A 13,078-nucleotide genomic window follows, 5' to 3' on the forward strand; every position below is an offset into this window, starting at 1 on the left:
TTGAGTGCCATATCCTTCCTGTTCTTTGGAAGGATGTCTTCTTGCTCTTCATGAGCTTTACAAGTCATTTCATAGGTCATTAGTGACCCGATTAGTTCTTCAAGAGGGAAATTTCGCAGATCTTTTGCCTCTTGAATAGCGGTGACTTTAGGATCCCAACTCTTAGGAAGGGATCTTAGTATCTTATTAACAAGCTCAAAATCCGAAAAGCTCTTTCCGAGTCCTTTTAGACCGTTGACGACATCCGTGAAACGGGTAAACATGTCGCCAATGGTTTCACTCGGTTTCATCCGAAAGAGTTCGAAAGAGTGTAACAGCAAATTGATTTTTGACTCTTTTACTCTACTTGTGCCCTCATGGGTCACTTCGAGTGTGTGCCAAATATCAAATGCAGTTTCACAAGTTGAAACACGGTTAAACTCGTTTTTATCGAGTGCACAAAATAAGGCATTCATAGCCTTTGCATTTAGAGCGAAAGCCTTCTTCTCCAAATCATTCCAATCGATCATTGGAAGAGAAGACTTTGAAAAACCATTCTCGACAAGATTCCATAATTCAAAATCCATAGAAATAAGAAAGATCCTCATTCGGGTTTTCCAGTAGGTGTAGTCCGTCCCATTAAACATGGGTGGACGTGTAATAGAATGGCCCTCTTGGTTTCCGGCGTAAGCCATCTCTCTTGGGTTTTAATCCTTTTGAGAGTTAACCGGGCTCTGATACCAATTGTTAGGATCGAGAGCACTAAGAGGGGGGGGGTGAATTAGTGCAGCGGAAATCTTACAGTGATTAAAAACCAAAAGCTGCGTTCGTTCAATAAAAAAAAAAACTATTATGATGCAAAAGCTAATTCTCAGTTTGTATCTAAGTGCAGTTTGCGTCTAAGCGCAGATTGCGTCTAAGCGCAGTTTGCGTCTAAACACAGTTTGCGTCTAAGCGCAGTTTGCGTCTAAACACAGTTTGCGTCTAAGCGCAGTTTTACGTCTAAGCGCAGTTTACGTCTAAACTCAGATTTACGTCTAAACGCAGTTTTACGTCTAAACTCGTATTTACGTCTAAACGCTGTTTTACGTCTAGACGCAGATTTACGTCTAAACTTTGAAACTCGTTTGTATACTCGCAGAGAGCAGTATGCAGTTGAAATCAAGACGTAAACGTGAACTGAGAACTGATGATTGTGAGAAGAAAGCCGATTTACGTCTAAATGCAGTTTTACGTCTAAATGTTGAAACTCGTTCGTAAAATTGTAGAGGACAGTTTGCAGTTATCAATAGGATCAAAATGTAAGTGTAAACTGCAAAGAAACTCTTTCGTAAAAGCACCGAAGACAGTTCTGCAGAATCAAACGTAAACGTAAACTGTAATGTACGAAAATACGAATTTACGTCTGAATGCAGATTCGGAAGAACAGCACTTAGAACTTGTTCGTGAAAGTGCATAGAGCAGTAGTAATGGAGGAGGTTTGCAGTAATGATAAAGTGCTCAAAAATAAACGCAAACCAGAGATTTAGAGTGGTTCGGTCAGCCTTGACCTACTCCACTTTTGGCTTCCTCCACCGACGAGGTTGCCGACGTCAACTAGGGGCCTTCCTTCAATGGGCGAAGGCCAAACTGCCCTTTTACAGTTTCTCTCCTTTTAACAGGCTCAGGAGACAACCTTTACAGACCTTTCTCTCCTCACTTTACAACTGAAAACTTGAAGAACAGAAGGAGGAGACTTAAAGGCTTTACAACACTTTTGAGCTCTTAGAATCACAGAAAAGATCAAGATTTCGGTGTGGGTCTGTTTCTTTTCAGTGCTGAATGGGTGGGGTATTTATAGGCCCCAACCCAATTCAAATTTCGAGCTCAAAACGATCAAATCCCGAAATTCCGGGATCAGGCGGTTGCACCTCTTGACTGGAGAGGTGGCACCGCCTGGCAGAGCTCGAAGTCTGAGCTCAGGCGGTTGCACCTCTCGACTGGAGAGGTGGCACCGCCTGGCAGAGCTCGAAGACTGAGCTCAGACGGTTGCACCTTCTCTGTCAGGGGTGGTTGCACCTTCCTGCCAGAGCTCGAAGACCGAGCTCAGGCGGTGCATCTCCTGACCAGAGAAGTTTCTCTTCTCTGCCAGAGGTGATCGCCCCTTTCTGCCAGAGGTGGTTGCACCTCTCTGCCAGAGGTGGTTGCACCTCTCTGCCAGAGCTCGAAGACTGAGCTTAGGCTGTGCATCTCCTGGCCAGAGAGGTCGTACTTCTCTTCCAGAGCTCGAAGACTGAGCTCGGTGATTGCATCACCAGGCAGAGCTCGAAACTTGAGCTCAGGCGGTGCTACCGCTTGACAGAGGAGGTTGCACCGCCCAGTCTCGCTTGGAGACTGAGCCCTGGGCGGTTGCACCGCCTGGCTGGAGCGGTTGCACCTCCCAGTCTCGCTGGGAGACTTAGCCTGGGCGGTGGCACCTCCCTGCCTGGGCGGTTGCACCTCCCACAGCTTCTTGGGTTCGAATGGGTTGAACCATTCGACCCAACTTGAGTTCTTCAGGGGCCCAATTGCCCCAGGATTAAGCTAATGGGATCACCTCCCATTTCTAACTTAATCACCGTGCTAACTACGATTAAATCTAAGACAATTTCTGCAGCTTTGCTTCGGTACGTCAATTGCTTTTTCCGGCGAGTTTCCGGCGAACTTCCATCGATCATCCGATGAACCCTCGGTGATGCTTCTGCGGACTTCCGGCAAACTCCTGGACTTTGCGACGATCCACTTGGCGAGTTCCGACGAGCTTCGCTTGGCAAGCTTCTGGACTTCTCGGATCTGTTCCCGCAGAACCTCCGACGACCGTCCGTACTTCCGTCGAACTCTCGAACTCCCAACGTGATCATGAACTTGACTCCGGCGCAACTCCTGCTGCTTGTCTATCTTTCATCGTAGTTAATCCTGCACACTTATCTCAACACATAGATTAGACAACAAATGACAATTGACTTCATCATCAAAATCCGAGATTCAACAATTATGTATAGTATGTAATGATTTGAACTTGTATGTCCAAACACATGAAAGTTACACTTCTCCTTTTTGTTGATGACAAAGGGGGAGAAGTATGATCATGTTATGCATTATGACATGTTGCAAATATTCATGATAAAATTTGTAATGACTTGAATTCAGCTTGAATTCAAGGTTCTATCAATATGGCATATTGATAGGGGGAGTTAAGGTTAACTCCGTCATCAATTGGTTGTCCTCATCAAAAAAGAGGAGATTGTTAAATCTCGTTTTTATTGATGAAACCAATTAATAAGTGTTTATGATTTGATCTGTATTTTGAGTGATGCAGGATGCTTCGATCAGGGAGAGACATTTAAAGTAGAAAAAATCATGTTGGGCCGAAGAAACATGTCAAAAGATTGGACGTCGCGCCGAAGGATCAGTCGATGTATCGATAGAAGGCTTTAGACCACGGTTTCGGGTATCGGGCTAAGAAGAGCGGATATTGTGCTAAGGATATCAGAGTTACGGATGTCAACTAGCCGATTAGGCAATAGGCCGCAAGAAAGGACAATGCATTGAAGAATCGGATGAAGCGTCGATGGACCAATGACATACCGGACAATATGATTCATGCTTAGTAATAATTGTCTAGATCGAAGTATGTTTTACGTGTGTAGGATTAACTACGATAGCAAGGTATAAAGCAAAATGAAGTCCCAGAGTCAAGAATGCGATTTCTTGGGAGTCTGAGAGTTCGTCGGAAGTCCGGACGTTCGTTGAAAGTTCTGTTGGAATTGACCGAGAAGTCCAGGAGCTTGACAAAGAAGCTTGTCGGAACTTGCCAAGAAGATCATCGTGAAGTCCAAGAGCTTACTTGGAGTCTACTAGAACATTGCCGAGAGATCATCGGAAGTTCGTCGAAAGAATTACCAAAAGCTCACCGGAAGAAACTAAACTTACGGACTTGTTTAGCTTAGTAAATATCTTAGAATTCGTAGTTAGCATATAATTGAGATTGAAATTGGGCCAACCCAATAAGGGGCCAGTTGGGCCCATGTATGAACTGTGTTGGGCATAGTAAAAAAGCCCAAATAGTGACCCAAGAGGTAACACTGTCATGGCACAATCTCCGAGACTATGTCAAGCGGTGGTACTGCCTAGTGGCAGGGTGTCAAGCGGTGGCACTACCCTTGTCAAGCGGTGGTGCCGCCTAGTGTCAGGCTGACACTTGCGGTGATACCGCCCGTACCCAAGAAACTTGGGATGAGACCTTTTTAAGCTCCAAGTTTGAATCAACTTGAAGCCTATAAATACCCCTCTTATCCCTAGTTAAACTACATACAACTTAAAGCAAAAATAAAATAAAACTCTATTTCAATTATGTGTGAAACTCCTCTCAAAGTTCTAAGTGTTAGAATAGTTTGAGAGAAGAGTAAGCGGGGGTGTAAGGGTTATCTCCTAAACTCGGTAAAAGGATAATCGAGTTATAAAAGATAGTTGGTCTTCGTCTATTAAAGGAAGACTGATAGTGGATGCCGGCGGCCTCGACGGAAGAGGAATCGGTAAAGTGGATGTAGGTCATGATGACCGAACCACTATAAAAATCTGGTATGCATTTCCTTTTTACAATTTACTTTTATAGCAAACTACATTTCCTCCTTACTGTGCTTTTACTATACCTACGCTTACGAACAAGCATTGAATTTCAAGTTATCTTCCGAGTTCGGTTTTTATTATACGAAACATTTTTAGAACCGACGTTTTTATCACTGCACTAATTCAACCCCCCCCTCTTAGTGTCGACTCGTTCCTAACAAGATAAAAAATTAAGTTAGGATTGGGAGGTAATCCCACTAACTTAAGTTAGGGCAAACTGGGCTCTTAATAGGGCTGAATTGGGCTGAATTTAATAGCTCATTCAGCCCCTAAAAATAGGGCTGACGGTGGCACCGCCTGGTGACCCAATCCCCTAGGTGATCTGGGTAGTGGTACCATCGGTAGTTAATGCTACCAGCGGTGGTACCACCCCTGTCAAGCGGTGGTACCACCCATGTCAAGCGGTGGTATCACTAGAGCTTGGTCTCCGAGCTCTATTAGGCAGTGGTATCGCCTAGTGTCAAGTGTCAAGTGATGGTACTACCTAGTGTCAAGTGTCAAGCGATGATACTACCCAGTATCAAGTGTCAAGTGGTGGTACCGCCCAATAATGGCGGTGGTACCACCAGTACCCTGAAAATCTGGGATAAGACACTTTTTGGCTCCAATTTTGAAACCAATTGGGGCTTATAAATACCCTACCCTTTTCTGCATATAAGGGCACAAAAGCATTGGCATAATATTGAATTTTTGATTCTTAAAGTGTTGTAAAGAGTGCTAGAGTCCTCCTCCTCTCTTTCTAAGTGTTGAGATCATTTAAGAGAGGTGTAAGTCTTGTAAGGGTTATCTCCTAAGCCCGTGAAAAGAAGAAAGCACTGTAAAAGGTGGTTGGTCTTCACCTATTGAAGGAAGGCCTTTAGTAGACGCTGGTGACCTCGACGAATGAGAAATCTGAAATGGATGTAGGTCTCATTGACCGAACCACTCTAAATTCTGGTTTGCTTTTCCTTATGTGTAATTTATTTTATTGCAAACCTCCTTGAGCTTCTCCTTACATTCTTACGAAAGTTTTAAGTTCAACATCTTTCCGAAACGATTTGAATCAAAATGAATATTTTACGAAATCAAAAAATTTTCTGCTGCACTAATTCACGCCGCTCTTAATCCTAATAGTAGATCTATGAGAGATCTATAGTTCTTGCCAATCTATAGTTCTTGTTGCAGATCTGTGAGAGATCTATAGTTCTTTGAGAGACTTGCAGATCTGTATAGTATTGAGGCTACGACTTTAGGGAGTCAGTGAGGAGGGTCAGTAGCTATAGATGCCATGGTGCATGTCAGAGAGGGAGCGGTTCGTGGTCCACACCAAGTGTGTCAACCAGTTGACCCATTGTTCCAAATGCTACTCATCGAGGCAAAGGAGTTTGGGTATGTTGTCGCTGGGCCGCTCAAGCTCCCCTGCAACGTCGAGCTCTTCCAAAGGGTGTTGTGTGAGGTGGAGTAGGATGCGATGGAGCTACACTCACCTCGGTGCAACTTTGCCAAAGACTACACCTAAGGTGTTGTTGTGATGCAGACTGGGTCTAGTGCACACAGGTAGCTCCAGTGGAAGGCTTTAGTTGGAGGAGGAGGTTAGGCTTCAGTTAGTCGTAGGGAGGTGGTTCACTATTGCTGTCAAGGATAATGTCAAGGACGATGGGGAGCAGCACAAGGTAGACAGCGGCAGGCTAATAGCGGCAAGTGATCGCGAGAGCGAGGATGGCCATGAAGAAGGGGTCGTTGCGTCGATGGCCTATAGGATCCAAAGGGAGGAGTTATAGCAAACAACGAAGAAGTAGAAGATGGCGTCGAGTAGAGAAGAAAGGGTCCGCCGACATATTAGGTATTCGACGGCAAGATGAAATAGCTGGATGCGTCTGGCGGCCAACTTCAGAGTCGGGGAGAACGTCCATGTGGATGTGGCGGTCAGTGAGGATGTCCCACTTGGGCAGAGAGCATGTAGGTAACAGCAAGTGCTGCGACGGGCTGTAGCGAGTGGACAACATAGAGTGACAGCGGGAGAAGACAATTGTTGTTCATCGACGAAATGCTACAATAGCCACAGTGAAAAAAGCGATGATAGTAGGACAGCCTTTATCGTTTTAGATCAATGTCGCCGAAGGTATGCCGAAGCAAAGGAGAGAAGGTAGAGGTGGTGGCTCCGTGGAACAGGAGAACATCTTGCTAAAGCAATAGTTGCTCTAAAACCATGATAGAAAAAAAGATGAAGAAGATAATTTTATATTTGAAATATGCTCACTATTTATACATGTTAGGGGAGAGGATTTTCGTTGATAGAGCAATGAGATTTCTTTATGAGGTTAGAGAAATCTTAGCTGCTATCAGATGACATAATTATCTCTTTGCTTTTCTTTTTTCTTAATTATTACTCCATTTTAAGCTAATTTATTGTACTAATTTTTTCAGATTCCAAATATATGTTTGCAATGGAATTGCGATGCACATAGTTGCTATCTGAAACTCTTTTCACATAAATGGAGAAGCCAGGGTTGACCAAGATGCAATGCACATAATTGCTATCCGAAACTCTTTTCACGAGAAGCCAGGGTTGACCAAGAACACGTTGATTACATATTAAATGCATATCCTCATTACACCAACTGCAGACACTGCTATCAGAAAAGATCACTACTAAGACCAACTCACTATCATTTCATAGTAGTTCTATGCCACTCTTCGTTCATGTGCATGACATGACATAATGCAGCAGTCAGTGTTTACTTGTTTTCTATTTAGCATGAGACATCCTCATCCTCCATCTAAAAGATGGAAGAGGGAGAAGAGGAATGAGGAGGAGGAGGCGACGAAGAAGCAAGACTCAGAAGCAAATCCACGAAGGCACCAACGATGACACCATGGATCCTCTTCCCGTTCATGTTCAAGTACCAAACCAGCATCTCCTCAAGCCACTCCCAGTCCATCACCCCGTGAGCCACCACCATCTCCTTCATGGACAGCTTAAAGTCCAGATAAGGGTCTATTGAATCCACTGCCATGGCTATGCTGCCCTCCAACGGAGTAGTAGTACTCCCGGCATTGCGCGTCTCGGCCTCCACTATCGAGCTGGTTGCGCCCGCCGGCTCGAAGAAAAGCCGGTCGGACCTTAGTCCATGAATCATCGCCTCGATCGCATCGCTGGCTGAAGCCTCCAACACCGTGGAGAAGCTCTCCGGTGCTGGAGCTGATATGAAGTCGACGTAGACTTCACCTTCCTTCCCGAAGGAGTGGGTCTTCGGGTGCTTGCAGGAAGGCCACGGCCATGAAGGAGGAGGAGAAGAGGAAGGCCTACTTCCTGCCATCCTATAGAAGAGGGACGTCAAGTGTAGCTTCTTACCCATACGGACTCCTTTTTTTGGACTCGGAAAAGGATCGGAGAGGGGAACTTGAGATGAGGTTTTGAATTGAGAAGAGCTTGTGGCTGTTGCTCAGGCTTTATAACAAACACCATGGGAGATTAGGTTTGGGGGGTTTGAAGCCAAAAAGGGAGGGAAAGAGGAGGAGAACTCGTGGGGACACTACTCGCCTGTACAATAAATTAACACAGGTTGGAGGGCATCAGTACTTGTATTGAATACACGACACTGAAGAGTAGTTGCCATTACAAAGGGATTTCTTGTGGTGCTATGATGAGCACTTTTTCTTCCCTTTACAACAGGATCATGCAGGGATGCGAGTCTCAGCTATACATCTGTCATGCCTCAGTAGGGTTCATTACTTCATTACATCTCTTTCATCGAATGCATGTTAGGTTGCTGCCCTTGTTGGGTGGGTGGTGTTGGAGATGCTTTCATTCTTTTCTCCCTGTGCCCTTTCCTAAAAGAAGTAATCATCTGCCTGTTACTATAAGATACAGCAGAAATCAGCAAAACTAATACAAGTCTGGGCTTGAAGTATCACCTCGAGTTGCTCAAGCAATTTGCCAAGCAGTGACATGAGTTAAAATTTACTGTTCCGCTTCTTCCCTTCAAACGTTGCATTGGATATGTCATGGTTTGCCACTGAATCCAAGCATACATTTCTCAGAGACAGAAAAGGCCACACTCCGGAGTTAACTCCAAGAGGGTGGCTGGCCATCGACCACTGAAGAAGACAAACAAGGTGGACCTCGGAATACCACGTGATGGAGGTCCGACACATTGCAAGCTTGTAATGTTGCGAGTCCCGATTGGAGTTCACATACTGAGCAAAAAAAGCAGTATAGCATGAGTGTTTGGCTGTTTCTTCCTTCTTCTACCTGTAGTGCATTTGCCTTTTACATCCTGCAGCTGCAAGTGTTTGCAAATATAAGAAGCATTTTGGCTGCTTGTAACCTGAGGCTGCATGGAGCGAGTTCAAAGCACAGGTTTGATCAGGTTTTAACACCTTCCTACAAGACCATCTGCAGACAAATAATCTGTAGGTAGCTTTGCAGGTTTGGACAATAGGTTGTAAATATACATACCCGTGCAGTCAGTCCCCCCTTTACAGGCATTCAAACAAGTGATGGTTTTAGCTGCTTGTAATGGGGAATCTATAGTCCCAATCATGGACAACAAAACACTCTTACTGCATCGTGGATTCAAACTGGCATGCATGCGCAGGTCGAGCATGTCAGAGTGTAGAATCATCATATTGCTGCTATATCTGCCTTGTGGTCTTTTACTTGCCTCATTTCTTCGAAACCACCCGCGTCACAAAGTTAACAATCTGATGACCATTATCCATTATAATCCTTGTGTGTTGTTAGACTTTTGTACCTACTAAACAGGTTTCAACCCACTCAATCTCTTCAGTCTTTCCATCTTGATGTCATGGATCTCTGTCCCTACTTGCAACACGATACATCATATGACACCAAACTGCACAAAATATTCTTCTGAAATCACTGCTCATTAGGTTCTTTTTGCCCTCAACCATGCACTTCCAAAATCCTCCAAATATTCCTAGTGTGAACAGGAGGTAACACTGGCTTGTCTCTTAGCAGAGCATCTATCATGGCACTGGGGTCTTCAAACGCTTGGCAATGATCACTTCACAACTCAGGATTCATAAGAATGGCAAGAAGATTAGACATCATAGTCCAACATGATTCCATTTTGTGTTGGAAGAGTTTGTCCAATATGCTTCATCCTATTGCCTAAAACTCTCTTCCCTTTTATGATCACTGGTTTAAATAGGAGCAAGGGCTCAGAACCAGTGATTCAATCTTGTCTCCACAGTTTGTGTCTTCATGCCCTGCAGATAACTGTCACCTAATGATTGCAAAAGCCAATAGATTACGACATGACCAATCTTTGTGTAACAATACATACATCAGTTCCTTCAAATCTTGTGCTTCCTGACCTTCTGTCCTAGCTGCAGAACAAACGAGTGCGCTTCATACCAATGCTGCAGTCGAATAAGCATTTACTCTGTGAAAGATGATGCAGACTGAGGCAGCCATTCCTTACAGGATTGCTTGTACTATGTCTTACAATATCACTTTCAGACACATTTCTCACAGGCATTAGTTTTGATGGCTTTATCTGAGACAGAATAATAGTACACCAAATGATAACTTGTCATTCTTACTGTCAAAATATTTCGTCAGATTCTGGACTTGAAATCTCAGATTGCTTATCAACGTGCAAAGTAGTGGACACACACACAGAAGCTCCTCAGCTAGCACTCATTAAACCTCTTTACATACATATATAACATGGGTTTCTTATGCCAGGTAGAACATATTTTCTATCAAGAGGTGAATTGCATTATAGACCTATAAAAGAATAAATCAAATTAACTATTGATTCTTAAAAATTAAAGAGAATCTCTGAAAAAAAAATCATATTAAATATAATAAATGTGAGGTATCTATGAAGATTATATAAACCTCAGGTGTTTGATTATGAAGGTCATAGAGCTGGAGTTGTAGTAAGAACACTTTGAGTGTAATATTATTACTTTACATTATCCTTATTGTTCACTTGTGTCATAGTTCTATCTCTTCTTCCTATCCATTCAACATTTTGTATCATAGCTAAGTTAAACCATGGCCTATTCCTCTGTTCTAACTTCAAATCCTTAAATTAACCAAAGAGAATTACAATATATGGTGTATCCAAATAAAGATTCTTCTAAGCTCCCAAGATATGTAAGTGTTTATAGAATATAGATTTATTAAACAAAGACCAGAAGAAGGAGCAATGGATAGAGAAACAAAAAAATAACTCAAAGATCAAAAGAAAAAGAAGAAAAAAATTTTGTTCATAATTTACTAAGGAATTGATGATAAAATGTTTGAGATTATCACTCTAATAAAGACATCAAAAGAGGCTCAGAAAATACTTCAAATAGCATTCAACAATGTGGATAAGATAAAAAGATTTGCTTACAAGTTTTACGAGTTGTGTTTGAAAAATTACAAAATAGTGCTTATAAATCTATTTCATCATTTTTATTATTCATCAAATGATAAGAAATGGTAAATAAATAAGTGATCAAAGAGTGATAAAGAAAATTTTCAGATCTCTAGATCTAAAGTCTGATTTTATTGTTCTAACAAATGAAGAGTCTAATATTTGAAACAAATATCTTTTAAATAACTAGTGTGTTCTCTCCAAATTCTTAAACAAAGGCTTACAAAAATAGAAGAAGAAAAATTTATAGAGTAAGTATTACAAACTAAATTTACTCTTAAGAATAAAAGTGAATCAAAATCTCAAAGAGATGGAATTTATAGAGAAAAAGAAAGAGATGACATAAATTGAACTAACCAAGAATCCCAAACCAATGAAGGTGACAGAAAAAAAATTTAGCTAGGGAGACCGAGAACATAATCGAGGATAAGGCTAAGGCTATGGATGTGGCAAAAATTTCAAAGGTCTAAAACACAATGTTATACTTGTAAGAGGTAAATGATGTGACCTTAAGGATTACTATTAACAATGATAATCTTTTTAATTTTATCTTTTTAATTTTATTATTAACAATGATGATCTATTAACCTTCAAAGAAGCTCATAGAGAAGAAAAATATTGACAAGCAATGAATGAAAGAGAAAATTTATATTATTAACAAAAATTATATATGGGAACTCACTACATTTCTTGGAGATTATCAAGCAATCAATATTAAATAAATCTTCAAAATAAAAAAAATTGTTGGAAGAGATGGAGAAATACAAAGCTATATTGATTGCAAAGGGATATAAATAATAATATAAGATTGATTATGAAGAAGTATTTATTGAATCTCGGATTTTAATAATGAAATCAATTGATGTATTAGTCATCTCATCTGCGTTTTGAGTGACGTAGGAATAGCTTCGATCAGGATAGGCAAATTGATTAAAGCAGGAGGAATCAAATGTTGGGCCAGAGTGGAACATATCAGAAGATTGGACGTCGAGCCAGAGGATCAATCGACGTGTCGGCAGAAGGCTTTGTGCCACAAGTTCGGGCATCGGGCCTAGAAGAGCGGACATTACACCAAAAAGATCGAAGTTGCGGAGGTCAACATGCCGATTGGGCAAAAGGCCGTAAAAGAGGACGATGCGCCAAAGGATCGGATGAAACGCCAATGAACCAATGACATATCGGACAACATAGAATTCACTTGTAATCGATTATATCTGGATTGAGTTAGTTTAAACTTTAATTGAGTCGATTTTGAATGTAATTAGGCCAACTCAATTAGGGGGTCAATTGGGCCTGAATCAGGGCTGAATTGGGCTTATTGTTTAGCTCATTCAGTGTACTATAGTAGGGTCTGGCGATGTATCACCCAGATACAATCTTCAAGATTATGTCAAGCAATGGTACCATTAAAGATTGTGTCTAAGTGGTATCGCCCAAACACAGTCATCAAAACTATGTCAGGCGATGGTGCCACTAAACTAGGCGGTGGTACCACCTAGACATAGTCTCTTAGATTATGTCAGGTGGTAGTACCACTAAACTGAGAGGTGATACCGCTCATTGTCAGTGTTGTAGGCGGTGGTACCGCCATCACTCAGGAAACCCAGGATGAGACATTTGTTGGCTCCGATTTTGAAGTCATTTGGGGTTTATAAATACCCCAGCTATTCCTACATGGAGAAGTAAAAATTGAGCACGAAATTGAGTTGGAAAAGGGGAAAAATACTTAAGAAAAAATTAGGAAACTCTCTTAGGATTTAGGATCACTTCTTCCTAGTATTTAGAATTTTGTCTAAAGGGAGAAGTGAGGCCTAAGAAAGAGAGGCTTATAAGGATTGTCTCCTAAACCCGTAAAAAGAAGAAAGAGTATGAAAGAGTAGTTGATCTTCGCCCATTAAAGGAAGATCGTTAGTGGATGTCAGTGGCCTCAACGGAAGAAGAATCGGGAGTGGATGTAGGTCACGATGACCGAACCACTATAAAGCTCGGTTTGCATTTACTCCTTGCAATTTACCTTTACTTGCTTTACTTTCTCATTATACTCTTATGAACACTTTCAAGTTTAATATCTTTCC

General features: G+C 41.9%; 1 protein-coding gene across 1 annotated transcript; it reads right to left on the reverse strand.

Moving 5' to 3' along the window:
- Positions 1–7,385: 7,385 nt before the first annotated feature.
- On the reverse strand, positions 7,386–8,003 carry LOC135629417 (transcription repressor OFP13-like). The gene has a single exon (XM_065136729.1). The coding sequence runs from the start codon at positions 7,962–7,964 to the stop codon at positions 7,386–7,388; it is 579 nt and encodes a 192-aa protein (XP_064992801.1). The 5' UTR covers positions 7,965–8,003.
- Between the last annotated feature and the right edge of the window lie 5,075 nt (positions 8,004–13,078).

The sequence above is a fragment of the Musa acuminata genome, chromosome BXJ3-1 (assembly GCF_036884655.1).
Source record: "Musa acuminata AAA Group cultivar baxijiao chromosome BXJ3-1, Cavendish_Baxijiao_AAA, whole genome shotgun sequence".
Classification (NCBI taxonomy): Eukaryota; Viridiplantae; Streptophyta; class Magnoliopsida; order Zingiberales; family Musaceae; genus Musa; species Musa acuminata.

Excerpts from the sequence above, each read along its gene's own strand:
- LOC135629417 (XM_065136729.1), bottom strand. The coding sequence starts at position 7,964 with ATGGGTAAGAAGCTACACTTGACGTCCCTCTTCTATAGGATGGCAGGA.